Source organism: Pecten maximus, chromosome 5 (genome assembly GCF_902652985.1).
Source record: "Pecten maximus chromosome 5, xPecMax1.1, whole genome shotgun sequence".
In the NCBI taxonomy this organism is placed as follows: Eukaryota; Metazoa; Mollusca; class Bivalvia; order Pectinida; family Pectinidae; genus Pecten; species Pecten maximus.
Window position 1 is genome coordinate 15,815,037 of NC_047019.1, and position 24,035 is coordinate 15,839,071.

Here is a 24,035-nt window from a genome sequence, read left to right on the forward strand (position 1 = left end):
TTGAAAAACATTAAAACTTAATGGAACATTTTCCTCGCCGTCGTTCATCTTCATCATTTCATAAACCTTATCAGTATCTGATATAACAATTTAAAGGTGACGTTGAATTTCAGGGTTAATGCATTACCTGTACTTTTCGGTCCGGGGATGAAGCTTATTTCTACCACAATACGCCGTGTTAATCAACTCTCAGACCATCAGTTAATCATTACAGCTGTTGATTAACAATCTATTTATACCACACGTGGTATAAACTCTATACGCATTTTGATTGGCTAACACGGTGAATTTTGACCCAAGCTGCAATTGTTAATGACGTCATCAATAATCTAATGACGTCACATCACCGGGTCCCGGACGTCACCGGTACACTTTATTTGCATACGCGAAATTATAATTGGCCACGTTTCCCTTTGATTCAAGCCGATATTATTGTGGTAGAAACAGGTCACACGACTCGAAATTGTTGGATATGGAATTTATTTGACACTCGTAAGTTATTTTTTAAAAGTTGCAAAAAACACTTGCTAAAGCTCGTGTCTTCTGTAACTTTTAAAAAATAACTTACTCGTGTGAAATATATTCCATATCCAACAACCACTCGTTGTGTAACCTCTATTTGTTCCATCGACGGATTATCATTTGTCAGTGATAACTGGAATCTCTATAAAACAGCTTGTAGAGGAAGACAAGAAATTTTGAAAATAAACACATGGAAAGGTAATAGTGAAAGCCAGCGTATGTAATACCGAATAATTTAAGGTTACTTCTGCGTAATTTAGATTTCAAGATTTCAAGATTTTTTATTAGCACTTAGGCAAGCTATTTTGTGCAACAAGAGGTCAACAAAAATTACAACAGCATTATACGATATATAAGTTTGTACAGAATAGCGAAAAACATATTTCTAATACATTTAGATATACCGTATACATTGGTACTTATAATACATGTATAACATAATATAGGCCTAGTATATTGTGACACTCTTCCCACATGTATGTTTTGGAACGTAATCTTACAATATATGTATATTACAAATTGATGTTTGAAATTCAAATATTAATAATTGTCACTAGATATATTTTTATAAATAGAATAAACAAACAGGATATTCAAGTTGAAAACTCGTATCCTGTAAGACCAACCGCCGTTGTCAATAGCATTGTAAATATGTCCAGTCCAAAACAGTAACATTTATAACGGTCTGGCAGATTTGGTAAATTTGGCAAAGTTCCAGACGAAAGTCGTTCATTATTCCCTCCCACTTACTCGCCCTTAACACTACGTACACAGGCCAGCTCCTCACACTCCACCTTACACACCAAAAGCACTACACTTCTCAGGTGATGTATCCCCGATAACGGACTACTGTGTGTACGCATCTGTATACCAAAACTTTGGCGGGAACTTTGCACAACAGCAAGAGGCTCCGAAACAGTGAGCAGAAGTTCTATACAGAATGGCTACAATATCTATCTTAGACTTAATCCTTAAGAAGAAACAAGGGAAGGCTCTCAGTAAAGAGGAGATTGAGTATTTTGTACAGGGAGTTGTTGACGATGCCATAGCTAAGGAACAGCTGGGTATGTAGATAGTGCTGTGTTCATGTTAATCTGTCAGCTCGCCATGCCGTTACTGCACGTGTATACCAGGTCTTATACATATATCAAGAAAAAGAGTCTAGGTCAATTTAACTCAAATTGTTGACGGCCTGGTTTTGTTTTACACAGATAAGGTTAATCTCGCTTTCAAACCATTGGCAACTGTACATGTTTTGCCCCATGCATATAGCCTTGAGTAGGTAAGGCACGTTTATAAGTTTGGTCATGATCTATGTGAAGAAGTGATTTATGCTAGAATTTGCCTGACTATGAATCTTAATCATGTGTATCTTGTGAAATAAATATTTAACATTTATTCAGTAACATTCATTTCCTTTCGATATCTTGCTATAAACTCATGCTACCTGGCATACCCTCTCCGATGTACATAATATATTGTAGCTGCGATAACGTAGCTCTGGACGACGGACGGACAATTTCTGACAGATGGTCCTGCCGGAGAGCAGTGTAGGCAGGTTATGAATATTCGTTCTAAATATATTGATGTTTTTCGTCCGATTATTAGTCCCTTGCCGTTTGAAAAACGGGGGGACTTTAGGTTTACCCTCCGTCCGTCCGTCTGTCTGTCTGTCTGTCTGTCTGTCTGTCTGTCCCTCCGTCCCTCCGTCCCTCCGTCCGTCCGTCTGTCTGTCACGCAACAGTTGTCCGGACAACTCCTTCTAAAGTACTACTCCGATTTTTAACGAAACTTTGTATACATGATCAGTATAATATGTAGTTGTGCATCCAAGATTTTTTTCCCGAAAAACCATTTTTCAAAATGGCCGCCGGCTTCTCATTGGTTAAGGCTTGTCCGGACAACTCCTCCTAAAGTACTACTCCGATTTTAATGAAACTTGGTATGCCTTATCAGTATAACATGTAGTTGTGCTTCCCACATTTTTTTTCTTCGAAAAAACATTTTTCAAAATGGCCGCCGGCTTCTCATTGGTTGAGGCTTGTCCGGACAACTCCTCCTAAAGTACTTCTCCGATTTTAACGAAACTTGGTATACATTATCAGTATAACATGTAGTTGTGCATTCTTTTTTTTTTTTTTTTTTTTGAAAAAGAATATTTTTCAAAATGGCCGCCGGCTTCTCCTTGGTTGAGGCTTGTCCGGACAACTCCTCCTAAAGTACTACTCCAATTTTAACGAAACTTGGTATACATTATCAGAATAACATGCAGTTGTGCATCCCATATTGTTTTTTCAAAATGGCCGCCGGCTTCTCATTGGTTGAGGCTTGTCCGGACAACTCCTCTTAAAGTGCTACTCCGATTTTAATGAAACTTGGTATGCCTTATCAGTATAACATGTAGTTGTGCATCCCACATTTTTTTTTTTTTTTTCGAAAAAACATTTTTCAAAATGGCCGCCGGCTTCTCATTGGTTGAGACTTGTCCGGACAACTCCTCCTAAAGTACTACTCCGATTTTAACGAAACTTGGTATACATTATCAGTGTAAGATGTAGTTGTGCATCCTTTTTTTTTCGTAAAACCATTTTTCAAAATGGCTGCCGGCTCCTCATTGGTTGAGGCTTGTCCGGACAACTCCTCCTAAAGTGCTACTCCGATTTTAACGAAACTTGGTATACAGGATCAGTATAACAGTTTAAAAAATGGGAAATGAACAGGTGCACTCCCAGGTCAAGCAGGGGACTTTGTACTGCTGTTGCAATACTATCCATCCTTGTTTCAGATCAGTTGACCAACGTCTTTCAACCATTTAAAAATTTAAAACAAAACATGCATAAATGATAAACGTTTTTGTTCATGCCTTTTGAGATTTTCTGACATGCTTTTTGGAATTCCATATTTTTTTCCTATTTCATCATTCACGAACTCTAGGACTATTCGTAATTCGGTATTTACAACTTAAAGTAATATTTGCTTGTGTGTTTACAAATTCTGATGCAAGTTTATTATACGAGTTTGTTATTATAATAAAAACAGATTCTATTCCTCATATCACTCAAATGCTGGAGTAATTAATACCGCATCTTCCGAATATTTCTGCTTACTGACATTTTTAAATGCTTGACAGTAACCATGAGAAGATATTTTAAGTAAAATGTCTCTTAGTAAAAGATAATAATAAAAAGAATATAAAAATTGAGAGTAAATGTGAGAAGGTTTTTTATGTAAAGTTTCGCTTAGTAAAAGAAAAAAAAAAAAAAAAAAAAACAGAAATAGAGATGTGAGTTTGGTTTTTTTTTTATTTTGTTTTCTTTTTGAGCAATGCTCCCCTTCATAAGATAAGAAGAAATGTATTATGTATTACAACTACTACTGATAATGTATACCAAGTTTCGTTAAAATCGGAGTAGTACTTTAGGAGGAGTTGTCCGGACAAGCCTCAACCAATGAGAAGCCGGCGGCCATTTTGAAAAAAACAATATGGGATGCACAACTGCATGTTATTCTGATAATGTATACCAAGTTTCGTTAAAATTGGAGTAGTACTTTAGGAGGAGTTGTCCGGACAAGCCTCAACCAAGGAGAAGCCGGCGGCCATTTTGAAAAATATTCTTTTTCAAAAAAAAAAAAAAAAGAATGCACAATTACATGTTATACTGATAATGTATACCAAGTTTCGTTAAAATCGGAGAAGTTCTTTAGGAGGAGTTGTCCGGACAAGCCTCAACCAATGAGAAGCCGGCGGCCATTTTGAAAAATGTTTTTTCGAAAAAAAAAAAAAAAATGTGGGATGCACAACTGTTGCGTGACAGACAGACGGACGGCCGGACGGACGGACGGGCGGGCGGGCAGGCAGGCAGGCAGACAGACAGACAGATGGAGGGTAAACCTAAAGTCCCCCCGTTTTTCAAACGGCAAGGGACTAATAATCGGACAAAAAACATCAATATATTTAGAACGAATATTCATAACCTGCCTACACTGCTCTCCGGCAGGACCATCTGTCAGAAATTGTCCGTCCGTCGTCCAGAGCTACGTTATCGCAGCTACAATATATTATGTACATCGGAGAGGGTATGCCAGGTAGCATGAGTTTATAGCAAGATATCGAAAGGAAATGAATGTTACTGAATAAATGTTAAATATTTATTTCACAAGATACACATGATTAAGATTCATAGTCAGGCAAATTCTAGCATAAATCACTTCTTCACATAGATCATGACCAAACTTATAAACGTGCCTTACCTACTAAAGGCTATATGCATGGGGCAAAACATGTACAGTTGCCAATGGTTTGAAAGCGAGATTAACCTTATAGTTACACGGTAGCTGTGTTTAGATTAAATATTGCTTTTCCACTAGACCGCTTGCGAATTAGTTGTCAAGAGAATTATTGACTGCAACAAGCGAAGTCATTTGGTCACACACTTGCTCAAAACATGTATTACTGCACTAGAATGAGATATCCCAGAATATCCATATAGGCAAACATGTATTTGTTTAACTGCGCTTTCAGAAAGCCCATCGACCGGTAAACGGTTTTGAAGCGTCCTTAGTTTCATGAATAGAATAAAAAATATCTCAAAAATAAACACCGAACCTTGAAAATACAGGTAAGGTTAATAGACAACTGTATCCTCTATTCAACTAATATATGCTTTTTGTTTCAAACTTTCGGTGAAATCGCAAATATTTTAACCATCAGAAGCATAGGGTTTACAGTACATGATTCAAAGAAAACATGTGATATGCATATAGAGAACCATATGTATGAACGCATTGTGAATACGTGATTTTCTTGAGTCCTGGTGTAAACACAATATAATGAACAGGTAAATAATATGTACATATGTATATAGCGACCGTATCTAAAGATTAGGTACATATCTACGGACTTCTTTTCTTTCATTGCAGTTGTGAACATTTTAAGTTCCAACAACACCGATAAGATCTGCTCTTGGCTGTAAATAAATGTGAGCCGAGATAACATTCTGTCTCTGTGAATGGAGCTAATCAGTAATTCGGTTGGTAGAGCCCAAAGTTGTTACGTAACCTAGCTCCAGTCACCGTCAATCACGTTGGAGTTCATGGCCCGGTCTAAGGCAACATGTCAGCTTAAAAACATCTGTAATGATTAATAGAATCTGACACAGTCAGAAAGATCCACTGACAGGATTATCTTGATCCCAGTTTTAAAAACTGACTGGCTAGTTGAGGCAGACGGAGTCTCCAGTCAAAAACGAGCGTCGTGGAAACAATCGAAGATTAAAGGATAATAGATCCCCTACAGATAAATGATGAGGGGTTGCTAGACCTGAAGGGGGTAACTTGATTTGCTGAGCGTTTAGCAGCTGAGAATATTAACACGTGTTGCGAAACCCGCTTGCCTCGCTCACGAACGGTATGCCGATTGTATTGTTGATGTGACGTCATAAATGTAAGACGAATCCCTCGTTTCAACCCGACAAATTATTAATATATTATGTTTATTTTTCCCCTTTGAGATAAGACCGAGGGTTTCAACCCGATGAGAAGATCTGAGTTGATAATATGAGGTTTGGTTGGACATTGATGAAAATGAGCTAGTAATTCTGTCCTGAGCTAACATTGTCAACTATTCAGATTAAAACATCAGAAAATATATATTAAGTGTTCGAAACGGTTTGGGTGAGTTGAAAATGAAATCAGAATTACAAAAGAATTGTTATTTATGGTATTTCAAGCTGTCATGAGTGATTAATAGAGCGATGTTGATCCAGTTATCACCCAAATTATAGAAGATATCTTGTATTATATACTTTATATGAGATGACTGATATACTTTATACGATAACTTATACATGTATAATATACTTTATATGAGATACCTTATATAATATACTTTATATGAGATACCTTATATACTTTATACGATAACTTATATACTGTATACGATACCATATATATGATATACTTTATATGAGATAACTTATATACTTTTTATGTTAAATCACCGTAAGCTGCTAGTTCGTGGCCAATAATGAAATGACAAAAACGTACTGAATGAAAAAGGTCGTTTATTAAACTCCTAACGACGTCAGTGTCACCCAGAGACCGATAATCCCATGGGTGACCAAATAAATGGTACAATTCAATTACAAAAAACCAAATACCTAGCTATTGAAGATTTACAGTTCTCCATAGGTATTTGCCATTCACCCAAAGACCAATGATCCCAAGGGTAATACAACAAAATATGTAATGAGTCAAATGATTGTAGTAGCATCAATTAATACAAAAATTGACTAGACTTTCATGACTTAGAAGAACTATCCAGTCACCCAGAGACCAATAATCCCAAGGGAGACACAACATTTATGTAATCAGTCTGGTTAACAAATTACTAGCAAATTGACTAGATACCAAATTGACTAGATATTTCAAGAATTATATGCATTTGCCACGAAGGTGGGGTTCAATACCGCCACCGTACATCCGGAAAGGTCATTTTGCCCTTAGCGGATGTACCCCCCACCCAGCTTACGAATATACTTTTTGTATGCAGACGATTTCCACCCTGCCCATAACTTGTATCTGATCATCAGATATTCCCGCGATGTGAGCAGATGTGTCCGAGCCGATACGGAAACTGTGTCCTTTGAATCTAGCAGGGTCCAGATCCGCCCAAATGAGGGCACGGTTAAGGTGGTGGGAAAAACAAGTCCGGGGAACTGGTATCTGTCCTGGTAAGACAAAAAGGGGCTCTGAATTGGCCCCACGCATCTTTACATAATTTAACATGGCTTTAACAGGACAGTTAATGGAAGAGTTGGCCAAAACATTCAAGGTCACTGGGTTGCCATAATGACCTTTGAAATGTTGTAATGTAAAACTAAACTGGGAAATAATCCCCTTGGATTTGGTAAAAATGAGACCGTTTGATGTGATGCAGGGATCATCACTTTTAGACCTCTGAGCTATCTCCCCTATTCTCAGGAAACTGTGGAATGCTAAGAGAAACATGGCTTCCAGCAGAGTTCGTTCATACCGACTACCCGTAGTGTGTTTCAGACCTGTTAATAACTTGCATAAGATAGGGTAAGTAATGGGCAGGCGTAAATCTGTAGCTCGATTTAACTTTGAATAACCTTTCAACATCTTGTGAATAACAAAATTATTGCCAGGGTCAGGATGACCAGCCAGTTTGTTATAATACCCTATGGCTGATACATATGTTGCTATTGTTGATGCTGCCAGGCCTCGTGTAGAACTATAAGCAATAAATAAGGATAAACACTGAACACTAGTGGGAAACAGTTCAGACTCTAAATCGTTTGAGTTAGCAAAGTTCTGTAACTCACGATATGCTTTCTCGTAAACTTTACGTGACCGTGGAGCAAGTGCACTGGTTAGTAACAATTCCTTATGCATCAGAAGATTGTCCAGAGTTGGCCTAAGGGGAATTCCGGCTCTCTGTTGACTTGGGGATGGTTCCTCAGAAAAGCACTGATCTGAAATCGTGAGAGCATTTCCGCAGCAGTATTTTGGATACCAGGAATATGGCATGCTTTAAACAGAATGTTATTCTTTAGGCATATTAAAACCAATCTGCGAATTACGGAAGTTAGGTTAATGTCCTTAGCTATTTGACGGTTAACAACTTCTACTACAGCCAAGTTGTCAGAGTGAAACATAATGCATTTATTTTGGAACTTGGGCCCCCAGGTTTCTATGGCCAATACTAATGGGAAAAATTCGTTCACTGAAATATGGCAAGGAAGAACAGATTCAGCCCATCTTCCACAAAACCATAAGTTTTGAAAAATTGCCCCAAAGCCAATATTACTGGAATCAGTGTAAAGGTGGAGCTGGTTTGAATTTTCCCATATGTAATCTAAAAACATGGTTTTACCATTGAAATCTGTGATAAAACTTAACCACATTGTTAAATCTTTCCTAGCCTCTTGAGTGATTCGAATCCAGTGATGAGGGCGTTTAACCCCTTTTGTCAAGTTTATCAAACGTCTGAGAAATACTCTACCAGAGACGACAACTCTGCACGCAAAATTCAGGAGACCAATCAAGGATTGTATTTCCTTAAGAGTAACTTTTTTACGAGTGATCATGTGATTGATGTTGTTCCTTATCTTAATTGTTTATTTTGTCTATGGGTAGCCTAGCTTCCATAAGAATGGAATCCAGTTCAATCCCTAAAAATACAATAATTGTTGAAGGACCTTTAACTGTCCAACTGACTGGCATTTTGCTGTTTCAGGGGAGGTAACTATTAAAAAATCATCTAACACATGAACACAAGAATTTATCCCCAATTTATGCTCCGCCACCCAATGTAGTGCAGTACTGAAACTTTCAAATAAACTACATGACACAGATGCTCCCATCGGTAAGGTTTTGTCAAAATAATATTTTCCATCTACTTTAAAGCCTAATAATTCATGATCTTCAGGATTTATAGGTATACATTTAAATGCAGATTCAATATCGGTTTTAGCCATTATAGCACCTACTCCTATGTTACAGATATGGAATATTGCATGATCAATGGTTTGGTATTGAACTGAGCATTCCTCCTAAGGAATACCATCATTGATAGAAGAACCCTTTGGGTAACTAAAGTGGTGGATTACTCTAAACTCATAAGGGTTTTTTTTTGGTACTAAACCTAGAGGAGAAACATGCAAGTTCTGAAATGGTGGGGTATCGAAAGGCCCCTCAATCCTGCCTGAGGATTTTTCATTATCTATTTTAGCCCGTAACATCTCTGGATGTTGTTTTACTGAAACTAAGTTATCTGCATCTCTAAATAATCTTGGACCAGAAAAATGGAGATGAAAACCATTGGTAAGCCCTTCAATGAGATTGTCTGCTAAATGTGAGGGATAACCTTTTAGCCAATATTTAAGCCTAGGTACATTGATAGGAGTAACTACTGGGGCTGAGCTGTATATACCAGTATTACGGTTATTTGTTTTTATTTCCCTGGGAGGAGGAACCGCTTGACCCCGCCTTGCCAGTGGACCCTGGACAGGATTTTTTGGAATGATCTCCCCCACACTGCTCACATTTGTGAAGGAATCTGCAGTTTTGTCTGGAACATACTGCTCTGTTGAAGGGGAAACAAACTTTACGCATGCGGCTGTTGGTGTTTGTGGTTTCGTTAGCTTGTTGGCCTCGAAAATTATTCGTTTTCGTGAACCCTTTAGTGATTGCCTGGGTATACAACTCAGTATTTAAACTACCCCATTGTAGGTTTTCCTGTGCCTTCCATTTCCTAAAGTTAGTGTCATAGAATTGCCAATCCCCTTTATCAGTGGCTATTGTATTTGCCATGGAACTATACTATTTCTGCGCATAGATTGCAACAAAGACCCTGAAAGCCTCATTCCATTTTTCTATGGTGTTGATTCTATACGATTTATACCTAGGGACAAGGCCAAACTTCCCTGAGGTACTTTGGATATCCAAGACCTGGGGTTTGGCCTCAAATACTAAAGTCCTCAAATCTACATATTGGTTTGCCCATATCTGGCTCTTAGTTTTGGGGTCAATGTTGCAATCTAGCGGTCGATTGCTACCTGTCACTGTTATTTCAGGTATAAGGCTCACAGGAGTGTCCTCTGTGGTCTCCTCTAGAAGATCGGTTACTGATATCTCCTGGTCTTGTGCTAGTGGTTGGGCAGTTGGTGTAGGGGTTGGTGTTGTGCCCTTGCTGGGATCTTGCATGCTATTTGTCATTAAGCTAAATAGCTCTTGAGCTATTTCTTTAGCTGTTGGTACAGGCTGCGGCTGTGGCTGTGGCTGTGGTGGCTGCTGGTTGGCTATGGGTATTGCTGAGTGTGTCCGTCGAACCCTGGGTTGCTTTGTTTGTTTGGTGGAGCCAGATGGCTGCTTCCGCTTTCTGGTAAGCATTGTACTTTGCCTATGTAATTGAAAAATGCTTTTGAGAAAAAATGCATGCGACATTAATATTGACCAATGGATTTAATGCCACAAGTTCGGTGGCATTATACATACAAGGTCTACCTGTTGTCCTACAGGTATGGCTAATAGCCCCACCATGTTACCTATGACATGACCCAGGGGCTACCAGCTGAACTAGAACTACATGGCTAATAGACCCACCATGTTACCTATGACATGAAAGAGGGGCTACCAGCTGAACTAGAACTACATGGTTAATAGCCCCACCATGTTACCTATGACATGACCCAGGGGCTACCAGCTGAACTAGAAAGAATACATGGTTAATAGCCCCACCATGTTACCTATGACATGACCCAGGGCCTACCAACTAAAACTTGAATGAATGATATGACTAACGGCCCTGTCATGTAACCTCTGACCTGACATAGAAGCCACTTATTAACTTAAAACATGGATGACGTAGCTAATTGCCTTGCCATATTTTCCCCTGGATATATTTTCACATATATGTTGTATTAATATATAGAGGTTCCCCAACGAGTGGAGATTGTTTATCATTTTTATCCAACTCTTTTCAAAATTAGAAAATTAACTAGCGAGAGTTGGATATAAATGACAATCATAACGAGTAGGGGAACTTGTTTATCCCATAACTTCTTTAATTACAAATGTAAGCCAGTCATGTTCAAATTCTCCCAACGTGGCAACTAAATTCCATTCCGTGAACCAAATCACTACCCGACAAAATATAGGTCGTTATGAACGAAAGCTTTTCATCTATTTTAGATGCACGACTCATATCTTATGTACTATATTTGTAAATGATATTATTTTACAAACGAAATATTAGTCTGAAAGTCCTTATGTCTTTGTAATTTATTAATAGGTAACTTGTTTAAATAACTCCGCTCGAAATATTCGATGACGACACCGTCATCGCGAAGTCGAACGTCACCGCTGAATGTTAGACTAATCATTGTCAGATTCAATTATTGGTCCTTTCCTGGATTCCGTAGGTACTGGTTACTGGTAATTGTGATGTAAAATGTTCATTCTGAGATTTATTCATTCAAGACATCGTTCATTTCAACAAATACTTCAGAAACACAGCTGGAGTGTTGAGCAATAACGTCATAGGCCTAGACTAACGTTTGTCAGTGTGTTTACACGAATTCTCGTCAGTTTACTGACATGAGACAAATGTTCCAAGATGATTTTTACATTTTTGTGTTTGGGATAAATCTATTCGTAATAAAGGTAAGTGAATGATAAGAAAGTGTTTATTCGTTGATTTTTTTTTGCTACTGGTACAATACCGTACCGAATGATACCCAACTAAAGGGGAAGCTGCCTAACAGTTAACGTTAGATGCTGCGACCGTTTCATTCAAATGACTACGATTAGAGACAGCTATTTAACTATTTTGTATTACATTTGTTCATTGTTTTGATAATTCATTCATGGCTATCGGGGGCCGCTGCAATCTAGAATCATTATCAAGGGGGTGTCAGTTTTGGTTCGCTAGGCCTATAATCGATGAAATATCTCGCTTCCGTGCGTCGTCTATTTTGCTATCATCAAATTATAACTCGTACGACTCGAACCCCAGATTAATCGACATTTCCATGAGGACACCCCTCTCACCCAGTAATGCTAATGTTGAGCACCGTCAAATCCACAAAACGCGTTCATGCTGATCTTTTGAAGACAGACGACAAAAAAAAAAGACAGTAATAAAAAAAGTCCGTGGTCAAAGGCCAGAGGTTAGCCAATCAGATTTGTTGAAGATCACAAATGACCAATCGGAGGCTTAGAAAGTGGTTACACACTGCGGTGTGTAAACAAAAACAATAACACACTGCTACGAATTTTATCACGTGCCATTTCAGTTTTGAAACAAGCGTAGTTATGGGATAAATAGAGGTTACACAACGAGTGGTTGTTGGATATGGAATTTATTTCACACGAGTAAGTTATTTTTTAAAAGTTACAAAAGACACGAGCTTTAGCGAGTGTTTTTTGCAACTTTTAAAAAATAACTTACGAGTGTGAAATAAATTCCATATCCAACAATTTCGAGTCGTGTGACCTGTTTCTACCACAATAATATCGGCTTGAATCAAAGGGAAACGAGGCCAAGTATAATTTCGCGTATGCAAATAAAGTGTACCGGTGACGTCCGGGACCCGGTGATGTGACGTCATTAGATTATTGATGACGTCAATAACAATTGCAGCTTGGGTCAAAGTTCACCGTGTTAGCCAATCAAAATGCGTACAGAGTTTATACCACGTGTGGTATAAACAGATTGTTAATCAACAGCTGTAATGATTAACTGATGGTCTGAGAGTTGAATAACACAGGGTATTGTGGTAGAAATTGTTATAATCAATACCTGCCTCTTTTTTTTTTTTTTTCAAGTAGTTTTTATCAATCCAAATACACCTCAGATTGTATTTACCATAGTTGGGAGGCAGGATCCTGTCACGACTGAAAATTATGGCCCTCTTGATGTTGCTAATATATCGAGGGATACCTATGTGTTGGGACAGGTGAACTCCGTCTGAATTCATAAATTCCCTCTGGGAATTCTTCAAACATCTTAACCTCCCATAGTTAACCCATGTAAGATCTTTACAGAGTTCTTTTAAACGTTGGTTGGCTTTAATCACCTTATTATTAAATGTTTCCACTTGTATTGAACGTGTTTTCCTACGTTGTAACATTTGTAATATAATAACATGTTTGACATCTAAACCAGCGTGTAAAAATTCCGCGTATGCAAATATATGCTGTGCTAATTTTTCAGGTTCAACACCCGCACTATCTAAATCATTGCAACCGATGTGCAAAATACATATGTCAGGTTTAGCTTTGATCACTTGGTTAGTGAATGCATTCTTACTAGTGGGTAACGTACCACCCGACCGACCGTAATAAACAATGTCCACTTCACATTTGCCATAGACAGGTTCCTGTCGTATTCTGGGTTGAAAGTCACATAACGTTCCAGACGACGTGTAAGTGAATGTCCGATTATTAGAACTTTCATTTTGCTGAGATGACAAGTCAATAAAGTTTGCCGGCTGCTGATCATGACCACATGTATCTATATCCGGTGAGCCAAAGCGGCGGGAAAACCCCCATGTGCCTAGCTACTACGTGATATATTGGACCTGTATTGGTTAGATTGACAACCTCTTAAACATGAAAAACCTCTAAAAAGTACGATACTTTACCTTTACTGTACATACACAATCTTACTACACTGTGGACGTCCTCTGGATGCCTTGTATTTCGTAAACTGGCGAGCGGAGCTATTCAACGTCCACCCGCTGCCTCTGTAACCGGAAACTGTAAAAGGGTTTCTGACAAGGGAGACAACTCGCATCAAAGATGTGTGCACCACTAATTACCCAAAAATCAAAAGCAATGTTTACCATAAAATATTTTATCTTACAATAAAATGTTGTATATGAGATAACTGATATACTTTATTTGAGATAACTGATATACTTTATATGAGATAACTGATATACTTTATATGAGATAACTTATATATACTTTATACGAGATAACTGATATACTTTATATGAGATAACTGATATACTTTATATGAGATAACTTATATATACTTTATATGAGATAACTTATATATACTTTATATGAGATAACTGATATACTTTATATGAGATAACTGATATACTTTATACGATATCTTATGATATACTTTATATGAGATAACTGATATACTTTATATGAGATAACTGATATACTTTATACGATATCTTATGATATACTTTATATGAGATAACTTATATACTTATCAAATATTCAATGTATTGTTATATAAGATTTCTCATAATATCTTTGTAAAACAATTAAATCATTCAGCAGTGTATGTGGTTATAATTCATTTCATTTTTAGAATATTTTATAGTGCAGGAGAATTGTACAAGAGGCGAAGCCCTCTAGTGGTACACAATGATATCGGTTTGTTTCAATTAAATCCGATCCTGTTCATTTTCTTTCAATCCTCAGCGAACTGATAAGAACATTTATATATTTTTTGTTAAATTGACTTTTTAAGTTTTATATATGTATCCATTCAATAAAAAAAAAAGAAAACTTGACTCACAAAATTTAAAGGCTCGATTATATATGCATATTCACCTCTATAACGGCCCTTTTCTATCTTGATTTTGCCTGATCCTGTAAATCGTCGCCAATTCTCCGCGATGTTGTGTCTCGTCTTTCCCAAATTGGAGCAGACACTTTTTTTTTACGTTTTTACTTGGTCGGTCTCGCGATATTTTGTTTTTTATAAGTTATGTCATAATTTCGTTATAAGATATCTTTTTTCTTTTTGATATCTCTTATTAAATACTGTTCATGAGGTATCTTTCAAAGAAAAATATATAATAGAGATACAAAAACGTATCTTATCAAATTTAAGAGATATCTTATATAAAATAAGACATCTTATAAAGAGACCTTTATTAGGATATCTTATATCTGGTATGTCATAAACTTTAAATAAGAGATCTTATACAGACAAATATCTCATAGACATACGAGGGATGATTGATATGTTGTGACCCTCGTATTGATCATAATCACACCAGGCGCGCATTATCGCGTGGTAATCTTTTTTAGGAAGATTCTGTCAACTTTCTTCAGAGATTTGTCACTATCGATGAATCATGGGTCCATCATTTTACTCTAGAGGCCAAACAACAATCGAAACAATGGAAGCACCCTTGCTCTCCCCGCTAAAGAAGGCCAATGCTGTTCTATCAGCTTGGAAGGTTATGGCATCAGTTTTCTGGGATGCAGATGGTATTCTGCTGGTAGATTATCTACAAAAGTTACAAACAATCAATGGCACATACAATGCTTCACTTTTGAGACAGTTACCGGAAAATATTAATAAAATAATAGCCGTGGAAAGCTCACTTAAATGTGTGTTATTCCATCAGGACAATGCTCCTGTTCAAAAGTCTGCCATTGCCATGGCTGCCATTCACGATTGTGACCTTGAATTGATTGAGCATCCGCCTAATTCACCTGATCTCGCACCATCAGATATTCATCTATTTCCAAAACTGAAAACAGCTGAAACCCACTTCCAGTCCGATGATGACGTCATACATGAAGTGGATGACTCTCTGAACACATTCTCAAAAGGGAACGTTGCAATGGCGCAGTGATGGTCCTCCCGATTCCGTGACACGATCAATGTAACAAGTCGTCAATTAGATGACATGAATACCTGGATCGTAATCTACGTACATTCATGGATGCGTGTGAAGGAATTTACAAGATTCATATAGTTTCTTAAACTGACATGGGTTCGCAAGTATGCAGTGGGAATTGTGCAAGTATATGCAAAAATAAGTCCAATGTTGAATTGTGATTCTCATAAACGTAGTACGTATACATATTGGAATATAATGATCTCATTTGGAAATACTCTATTTCCTTATGTGATATTAAGTCAGACGTGTTTGATGCTTATTGTTATACCTAGTGGTTCCGTTGTCACCATCCTTAGACTCGTTTGATTGTGATTTGAAATATTCGAACACACACGCATTTCACCTAGATTTACCCTTACCAATTAAGGAATAGAAATATTACCCTTACATACAAGGAACAGAAATATTACCCTTACCAATTACAAATTAAGAAGGAACAGAAATATTTTTATTGAAACGAAAAAAAGGTTCAGAGTTATTTAAATATTTCCATACAAACTCATTCTTATTTCAGGCTCCATGTTAATGGCGACTGCTCTGAAAGGCCTGGATGACTTTGAGACCACGTGCCTGACACGTGCAATGATGAACTCTGGTGAGGTTATGAGCTGGCCGGAAAGTTGGCGCGGTAAAATTGTGGACAAGCACAGTACAGGAGGTGTTGGCGACAAAATCAGCCTCGTTCTGGCACCAATCTTAGCATCTTGTGGCATGAAGGTAACATTCTGAAGGTTGTGTACTTTTAAGAACGTATTGAAGAATGTCTTTATTTAAACAAGATAAAGCATAGTAATTTATACTCTCGGAAATATAAGTCTGACAGAAGCACGGACTATGACGATTGCAATATCGCCTTCCAGTTGCCCATCCTGAAATATAAATCGTCATCTTATTCGATGTGTAGTCGACGCCAGTTTTGATGTTTCGTAGATCAAATATTGTTACTCACGCGCATAAAAACGGTTTCATACGGAATCGGTCAATATCATGTCAGAATTGACGATGGCATACATGTGCGGAATATCATATTTCTTTCTTTTGACCTGTTTCGAGTTCTGGTTACCCTCCTATAGACTTTTAGCTTCACTTTCGCTTTCTACAAGGACGAAATACCTGTATGATGCAGTTTAATTTATTTTCGGCTCTATTATAGCAAACACAAATTTGTTTTGAATGAAATTAGTAATGTCTTCTGTGTCTTTCTGCACATTTTTAGTGATAGATATAGTATGTTAAGGACCATTAAACTGTATCATACAGCACAGCTGTTTAGTCCTTATATGACGTGTCAGTGACGCTACTGTTGGAGTCAAAAATGTGAAAATCCGAGAGTCAGCAAAATCATGACGAGTATGAACCCATGATACCTCATAAAACTGCACAACGCGGCGGCACATAATCAAATAGAATAAACTGCATGTCTCTTATATGTCTATCAGATACCTATGGTAAGCTGTTTCAGATTTAATTATATTTCCACTTACGAGAATATTTTTTACACAACCATCAAATTCTTATTTACCAAGGTGAAAGATAATTTCACTTAAATGGGAAAAAAACATATTGCAAACAATGTATTCACCTTAAGTGAAATAAATTCACAGTATAATTTATCTTAAAGCCTTTCTATGTTTTCATAACAAACACAGGAATGAATTATGACGAAATTACATTAATGTTCTTTATTTCTTCTAAAATAGAAGATAGAGTATCACAAAGGAATCATAACACCATAACATTAACATTTGTTATACAATCGTCACATAAGCATTAATTGATACAATTTGTTATATACATGTATGTACAGTGTATTTTACAATAAGTCTATATTATTAACATAGGGCTATGGTTCAAGTTAGCATTTCAGGCCCTTTTGATCATTTGACAATCATCAGTATAAGATTATGTGTCATTTGTAATAAGACGTTATCATTCGAACATCTAATTGTGCAGACTTCATACAGAACTCTGGGGCTTAACGTCCTTGTTCCGGTTATAACCGAGCCTAGGGCACTCAGAACTCTTCAAGGCTTGAGCTACACAATTTATAAGAAAACAAATCTCTCCAATCCGAAAATGAATTTAATTTACTGTCGTATACTCCTAATCCGGTTCATATAAGTTATACTTTATCAATATCCCATGCAAAACCATAACTAACATTATTTTCTGCATTCACATTTACCCAAAACAAGTTTTGTGAATAGTATACGAGACGCATTATGCAATCTGCTTAGCCGACCGAAAAATGTTAATACACTGTAGTATCTATACATATATCCTTCTTTAATTGTCTAGCCCAGCCTAGCAAACATATCGGCTATCGGGTTTCGAAACTCCTCTGAATAGATTTGAAAAGGTATTGTTGCCTTCTCTCTAACAATACTACGTTTGTGTTTGTGAGATTCCAAAGTACATGTACATAGCCGTATAACGTTGAAGCATGCGCTTTATAATTATCTTACAAGTAGTTATAGGGTTAAAGGCACTTGTAAAAAATTTAGACAATATTAGACGTCCGATACGAAGCTTATTACATGCACAGAGTGAGTGTTCAGTACTATTATATTTATTTGTACAGATGAATATAAAATTTATAACATTATTCCAACTTGTCTTTTTCCAGAAGAGGACAATTAAAGAGACGAACTGTTTCATTTTCATCAATTTTCTTTCTTCTTGAAAATATTACAATGTTACATTTTGTAGAACAACAGTAAGAATCTACATTTTTACAACTAGTTACATTTGTATAAATTGCTTTCATAACCATCCACAATTTCGATTTTAATTCCATCTTATACAGTTTATACTACAAGTAAGCATGTCATACTGTATCAAATGCGTTACTGCTGTCAGGGAAACTAATATACACATCTTCACCTCTCTCAAATTTCTTATTCACTTATTCTCGTAAATGAGGTCAGTATACATCATAAACCAGTCTGATAAACATAGTTTATACAGAGCTCTGGGGCTTAACGTCCTTGTTCCGTTTATGACCGAGCCTAGGACACTCAGAACTCTTCAAGGTTTGAGCTACACAAGAAAACAAATCTCTCCAATTCGAAAATGAATTTAATTTACTGTCGTATACTCCTAATCCGGTTCATATAAGTTATACTTTATCAATATCCCATGCAAAACCATACCTGACATTATTTTCTGCATTCACATTTACCCAAAACAAGTTTTGTGAATAGTATACGAGACGCATTATGCAATCTGCTTAGCCGACCGAAAATATTAATACACTGTAGTATCTATACATATAACCTTCTTTCATTGTCTAGCCCAGCCTAGCAAACATATCGGTTATCGGGTTTCGAAACTACGGAAGAGCATTAGGGCCATGAAGCAAAAAAAATAAATTCATTTTTTCGTGTTAATAACTCGAAATTTCGACTTAGTAACTCGAAATTTCGAGATAATAACTCGAAATGTCGACTTAATAACTCGAAATTTCGACTTAATAACTCGAAATTTTGACTTAGTTACTCGAAATTTCGAGATAATAACTCGAAATTTCGAGATAATAACTCGAAATTTCGACTTAGTAACTCGAAAGTTCGACTTAGTAACTCGAAATTTCGAGTTATTATCTCGAAATTTCGAGTTACTAAGTCGAAATTTCGAGTTATTATCTCGAAATTTCGAGTTACTAAGTCGAAATTTCGAGTTATTATCTTGAAATTTCGAGTTATTGAGTCGAAATTTCGAGTTATTATCTCGAAATTTCGAGTTAGTAAGTCGAAATTTCGAGTTATTATCTCGAAATTTCGAGTTACTAAGTCGAAATTTCGAGTTAGTAAGTCGAAATTTCGAGTTATTTTCTCGAATTTCGAGTTATTATCATAACTCGAAATTTCGAGTTATTAAGTCGAAATTTCGAGTTACTAAGTCGAAATTTCGAGTTAGTAAGTCGAAATTTCGAGTAAGTAAGTCGAAATTTCGTGTTATTATCTCGAAATTTCGAGTTATTATCTCGAAATTTCGAGTTAGTAAGTCGAAATTTCGAGTTATTAACACGAAAAAATGAATTTTTTTTTTTTTTGCTTCATGGCCCTAATGCTCTTCCGTACGAAACTCCTCTGAAGAGATTTAAAAATGTATTTTTGCCTTCTCTCTAACAATACTACGTTTGTGTTTGTGAGATTCCAAAGTACATGTACATAGCCGTATAACGTTGGAGCATGCGCTTTATAATTATCTTACAAGTAGTTATAGGGTTAAAGGCACTTGTAAAAAGGTTAGACAATATTAGACGTCCGATACGAAGCTTATTACATGCACAGAGTGAGTGTTCAGTACTATTATATTTATTTGTACAGACGAATATAAAATTTATAACATTATTCCAACTTGTCTTTTTCCAGAAGAGGACAATTAAAGAGACGAACTGTTTCATTTTCATCAATTTTCTTTCTTCTTGAAAATATTACAATGTTACATTTTGTAGAACAACAGTAAGAATCTACATTTTTACAACTAGTTACATTTGTATAAATTGCTTTCATAACCATCCACAATTTCGATTTTAATTCCATCTTATACAGTTTATACTACAAGTAAGCATGTCATACTGTATCAAATGCGTTACTGCTGTCAGGGAAACTAATATACACATCTTCACCTCTCTCAAATTTCTTATTCACTTATTCTCGTAAATGAGGTCAGTATACATCATAAACCAGTCTGATAAACATAGTTGATAATATTGGAATATGTGTTCGAATTTAGAATTAGATCTATTCTCTTAGTTAATTTGATCTCCAATACCTCCTTAAAAGTGACGGTCAAGAGGGTAACCCAATGGTATAGCTATTCGGATCAGCTCTCGGTTTGCCGTTACTTTACAACTACACCATTTCAAAAATCGCCTGGTATGTAGTTACGTTTGATTCCAAAATTAAATTATTTGGACAAGTGACTTTAGAATAGAAGATTCCCATATGTTTAATGCTCATATGTACATAGTCACCCACCTGTTTTATTGATTTTGACATATATTCTTGAAGAGAGGAGGAATGTATCTGAACTTGACAGTTCTGAACGGCGGTGGCCAGGTACATGTAGCTTTAATGGTTAGAGTGTCCGTCTAGAGTTCAAAGGTCCCGGGTTCGAGTCCCTGCCTGGTCGTTGCAATTGTTTCCTCTCCTGTTGCATTGGCTCGCACGTAGCGACTCGGGAAAAGAAAAACTCAGCCTTGCTCCACAAGCACGGGTGATATCCCTCGAAAAAACTCGATAACGAGTTTTGCTGGAGGAACAGTATCTAGCCCTGGTTGATACTCCTCGCAATACACCACTCGGCTCGCTCGATCGGTCGAGCGTAAGACTAGTATCCCAGTGGTCTCTGGTTCGATCCCGATCGGCCATATATCCGTAAAACGCTTGTCTAGGAAACGTTCTTAATGTATTTTTGCGTTTTCATAATTATTAAAACTTTCAGAAGCATCACCTCCCCGCCTCCCATCGTTTACCTATATTCTTGTTAATTATTCCATTTCCTCTTGGAGAAAATTTACCTGATTATTCCAGTATAAAGTTTCATATTATATTTGTTTTACACTTAGTGAACGAAATAGTCTCCTTTGAAGCAGAAATCATTGCGAAAACATCATCATTCTCATATTTACCCATGCGTCCCTGAGTGACCTCAACCTTCGTTTAATGTTAGTACGCTCGTTAAAAAAACATAGGGAGGCTTTAGAGGAAATAAGATAGAATGATAAAAGGGCTTGCCATAAATACCATAGGATCACAGAAGACATCAGTAGCCATGGAGGATATAGAAACCTCACTAGTGATCAATCTGAAATTGCAAGCTTTTACTTGAAAGTCTAAAAAGTCAGATCAAGACCTGGTCAACGATAACTACACTCTCCGTGTCCCAAATGACGCTTTCCATGTCCCAAATGATATGATATACCACACTCTTTCCCTACATTAGGTACCTATGGTGTCTGGCCGAGGTCTGGGACACACTGGTGGGACCCTGGACAAACTCGAATCAATCCCAGGATTCAGCGTTACTTTCAACACGGCCGCCATGACCAAGATACTTGAGGAAGTCGGGTGCTGTATTGTCGGTCAAACCGAAACGTTGGTACCCGCCGATAAAAAAATATACGCCACTCGTGATGTCACAGGCACAGTGGAGAGTGTCGGACTGATATCAGGTAAGGGAGTAACGAACATTCAACGTAATGACAATGTATAGAGAATACATGCTAAGTGACTTAAAATATAAGGTTATTTTAGTGAGGTTAACTCTGTCCTGATCGAAAAAAAAACAGCTTATATTTCAAGACACTGATCATGTGTTCTATTTACCTGCAACAGTCGTCAATGATAAGTACGTTTTAGTGAAGCGGTATCAACTATATTCCAAATGTGTTCGCCTTTCAAACGTTGTTTCACTTGGAAGTAGGTCAGTTTAATTACAGCTGTTTTCCGCTTACTGATGAATAACGAATTTGCCAATTTTATCAGGACAAAAATGAATATTTAAGTGAATGTCTTAGAACTAATATAATGATTTCATAAAAAATATTTCTTAAATCCACTTAACATCCGTTTAATATGTTGGTGTACTTATATTTTAGCGTCCATTGTTAGCAAGAAGGCGGCAGAAAATTTGGATTTTCTAATTTTGGATGTAAAGTGTGGAAAAGGGGCGAGTACGAATTCGAAAGAAGATGCTTTGGTGTTGGGCGCTCGCATGGTATTTCTTTTAAGCATTTATCATTGTTCGCTCTTAGAGTTGTACGAAATATACCTCCAATGGCCAAAATACATTCTACCAAAAGAGAAAGCCAATGATGTAACGCATGTATAATTGTAATGTTTGTCTATCTTAATGTATAGATATATTTTTCATGAAAAATTCAAATCCATGTCCAAGGTATTTAACAGCTCACGTGAAAAGTATAACTGACAAACAAATGCATGTTGCAGGGAGTTTCTGAGTACGAAAGGCGATTCCAAATATTATCGATATTTACATTTTTGGTTAGAATCAAAGACTTGAGTGAATCGAGATGACTGAAGACAGTAAAGAGAACGCTTCCTTTCGGTCTTATTATTCTTGTGCTTTGTCAACCGTCTTCATTCAAATCTATATTTTGTGTTCTGTATTTAACCCTCATTTTATCGGATTTTCTACAGTAAGAATATTTGTTCGTTTACAAACCACCAAGAATCCTTTTCAATACTTGTTCTTCTCATTCAAGCTTAAAACGGTCAAAAAACATGTATAATAACGGTCTTTCGCCTCAATAAGCTTTACACAAATCAATCACACATTTTATTATCGTAAATGACTCATATTTGATTTTGACATATGATTAAGTTTAATTTATTAACAGAAAAATGAAATAAAACTCATTTAATTTCTTGATAAAAATAGACCGACAATAAGTGAAGCATTAAGGATTCAGCTGTCAGGGACCAATCCTGTTAGTATACTAGCATCATACTGAAAAAAACAAAGGTTTCAAGAGCAATTGTTTTCAGAGCATTAAGGTCCAGAAATTCTAATGCCTTTACTTTGATCAAAGTCGAGCAGATTTTTATGCAAAAGAAAAATGACATTTAGGTGTGTTAAGATTTCAAAAACATTAATTCAGAAAACCTACCATAACTGCCTCAATGATTTAATTCCTAAGAGCAGAAAGTATAATTTCGAAAACTGATTTTTTGTTTAAATTTCTTTTTATGTATACTTTATTGTTATTTAATTGCAAGTCATAAAAACCTTAATAACTTGATATTTTCATTTATCTTACCATATTTAAGACTATGCGGATAATGCAGGATGAGGCGCATATGGCGCCAGTTTTTGCAACCGTATTATGATCATCTGATATAACCGGACCCGCACTCATCAGGAGATTGACGGGGATAAATAGTTGTATCCTGTGTCAATCACGCTGGGTTTATAATTTCTAAACAATACATTTTTAGATTACTATTTGATCACTCACAATGACACGCTTTGACAATATTTTTTTCTCCAATCATTCACAGATTTATCTACCGTTTCACTACATGTATGCAATGGCATCAACACGACAATATAATGACGTCATGCTAACAATTCAATGACGTCACGTCGACAATTCAATCACGTCACTTCAGCATTATATTGCAGTGCAATAACTGGACACTGTATAAATAGAAATAATATAATGGGACAAAAATAATCAGCCCCTATCGTGAGAACGTGACAGAAAAATATCCAACGCTCGGGGTAATATTCTTGGTCGACTTACACTCGACAGAGTCTTGGGTTAAATAACCTAGGATATCACCCCGCGGGTTG

At 36.6% G+C, this 24,035-nt stretch overlaps 1 protein-coding gene across 1 annotated transcript in view; it reads left to right on the forward strand.

The window, feature by feature from the left end:
* The first annotated feature begins 1,306 nt into the window (after positions 1 to 1,306).
* The window catches only part of LOC117327300 (thymidine phosphorylase-like), a 28,284-nt gene continuing 5,555 nt past the window's right edge, over positions 1,307 to 24,035 (forward strand). The window contains exons 1-4 of the mRNA XM_033884225.1: positions 1,307 to 1,586; positions 16,225 to 16,427; positions 21,663 to 21,891; positions 22,318 to 22,436. Coding sequence (XP_033740116.1) covers positions 1,463 to 1,586; positions 16,225 to 16,427; positions 21,663 to 21,891; positions 22,318 to 22,436 — 675 coding nt within the window. The 5' untranslated portion in view covers positions 1,307 to 1,462. The remainder of the gene's footprint in view (positions 1,587 to 16,224; positions 16,428 to 21,662; positions 21,892 to 22,317; positions 22,437 to 24,035) is intronic.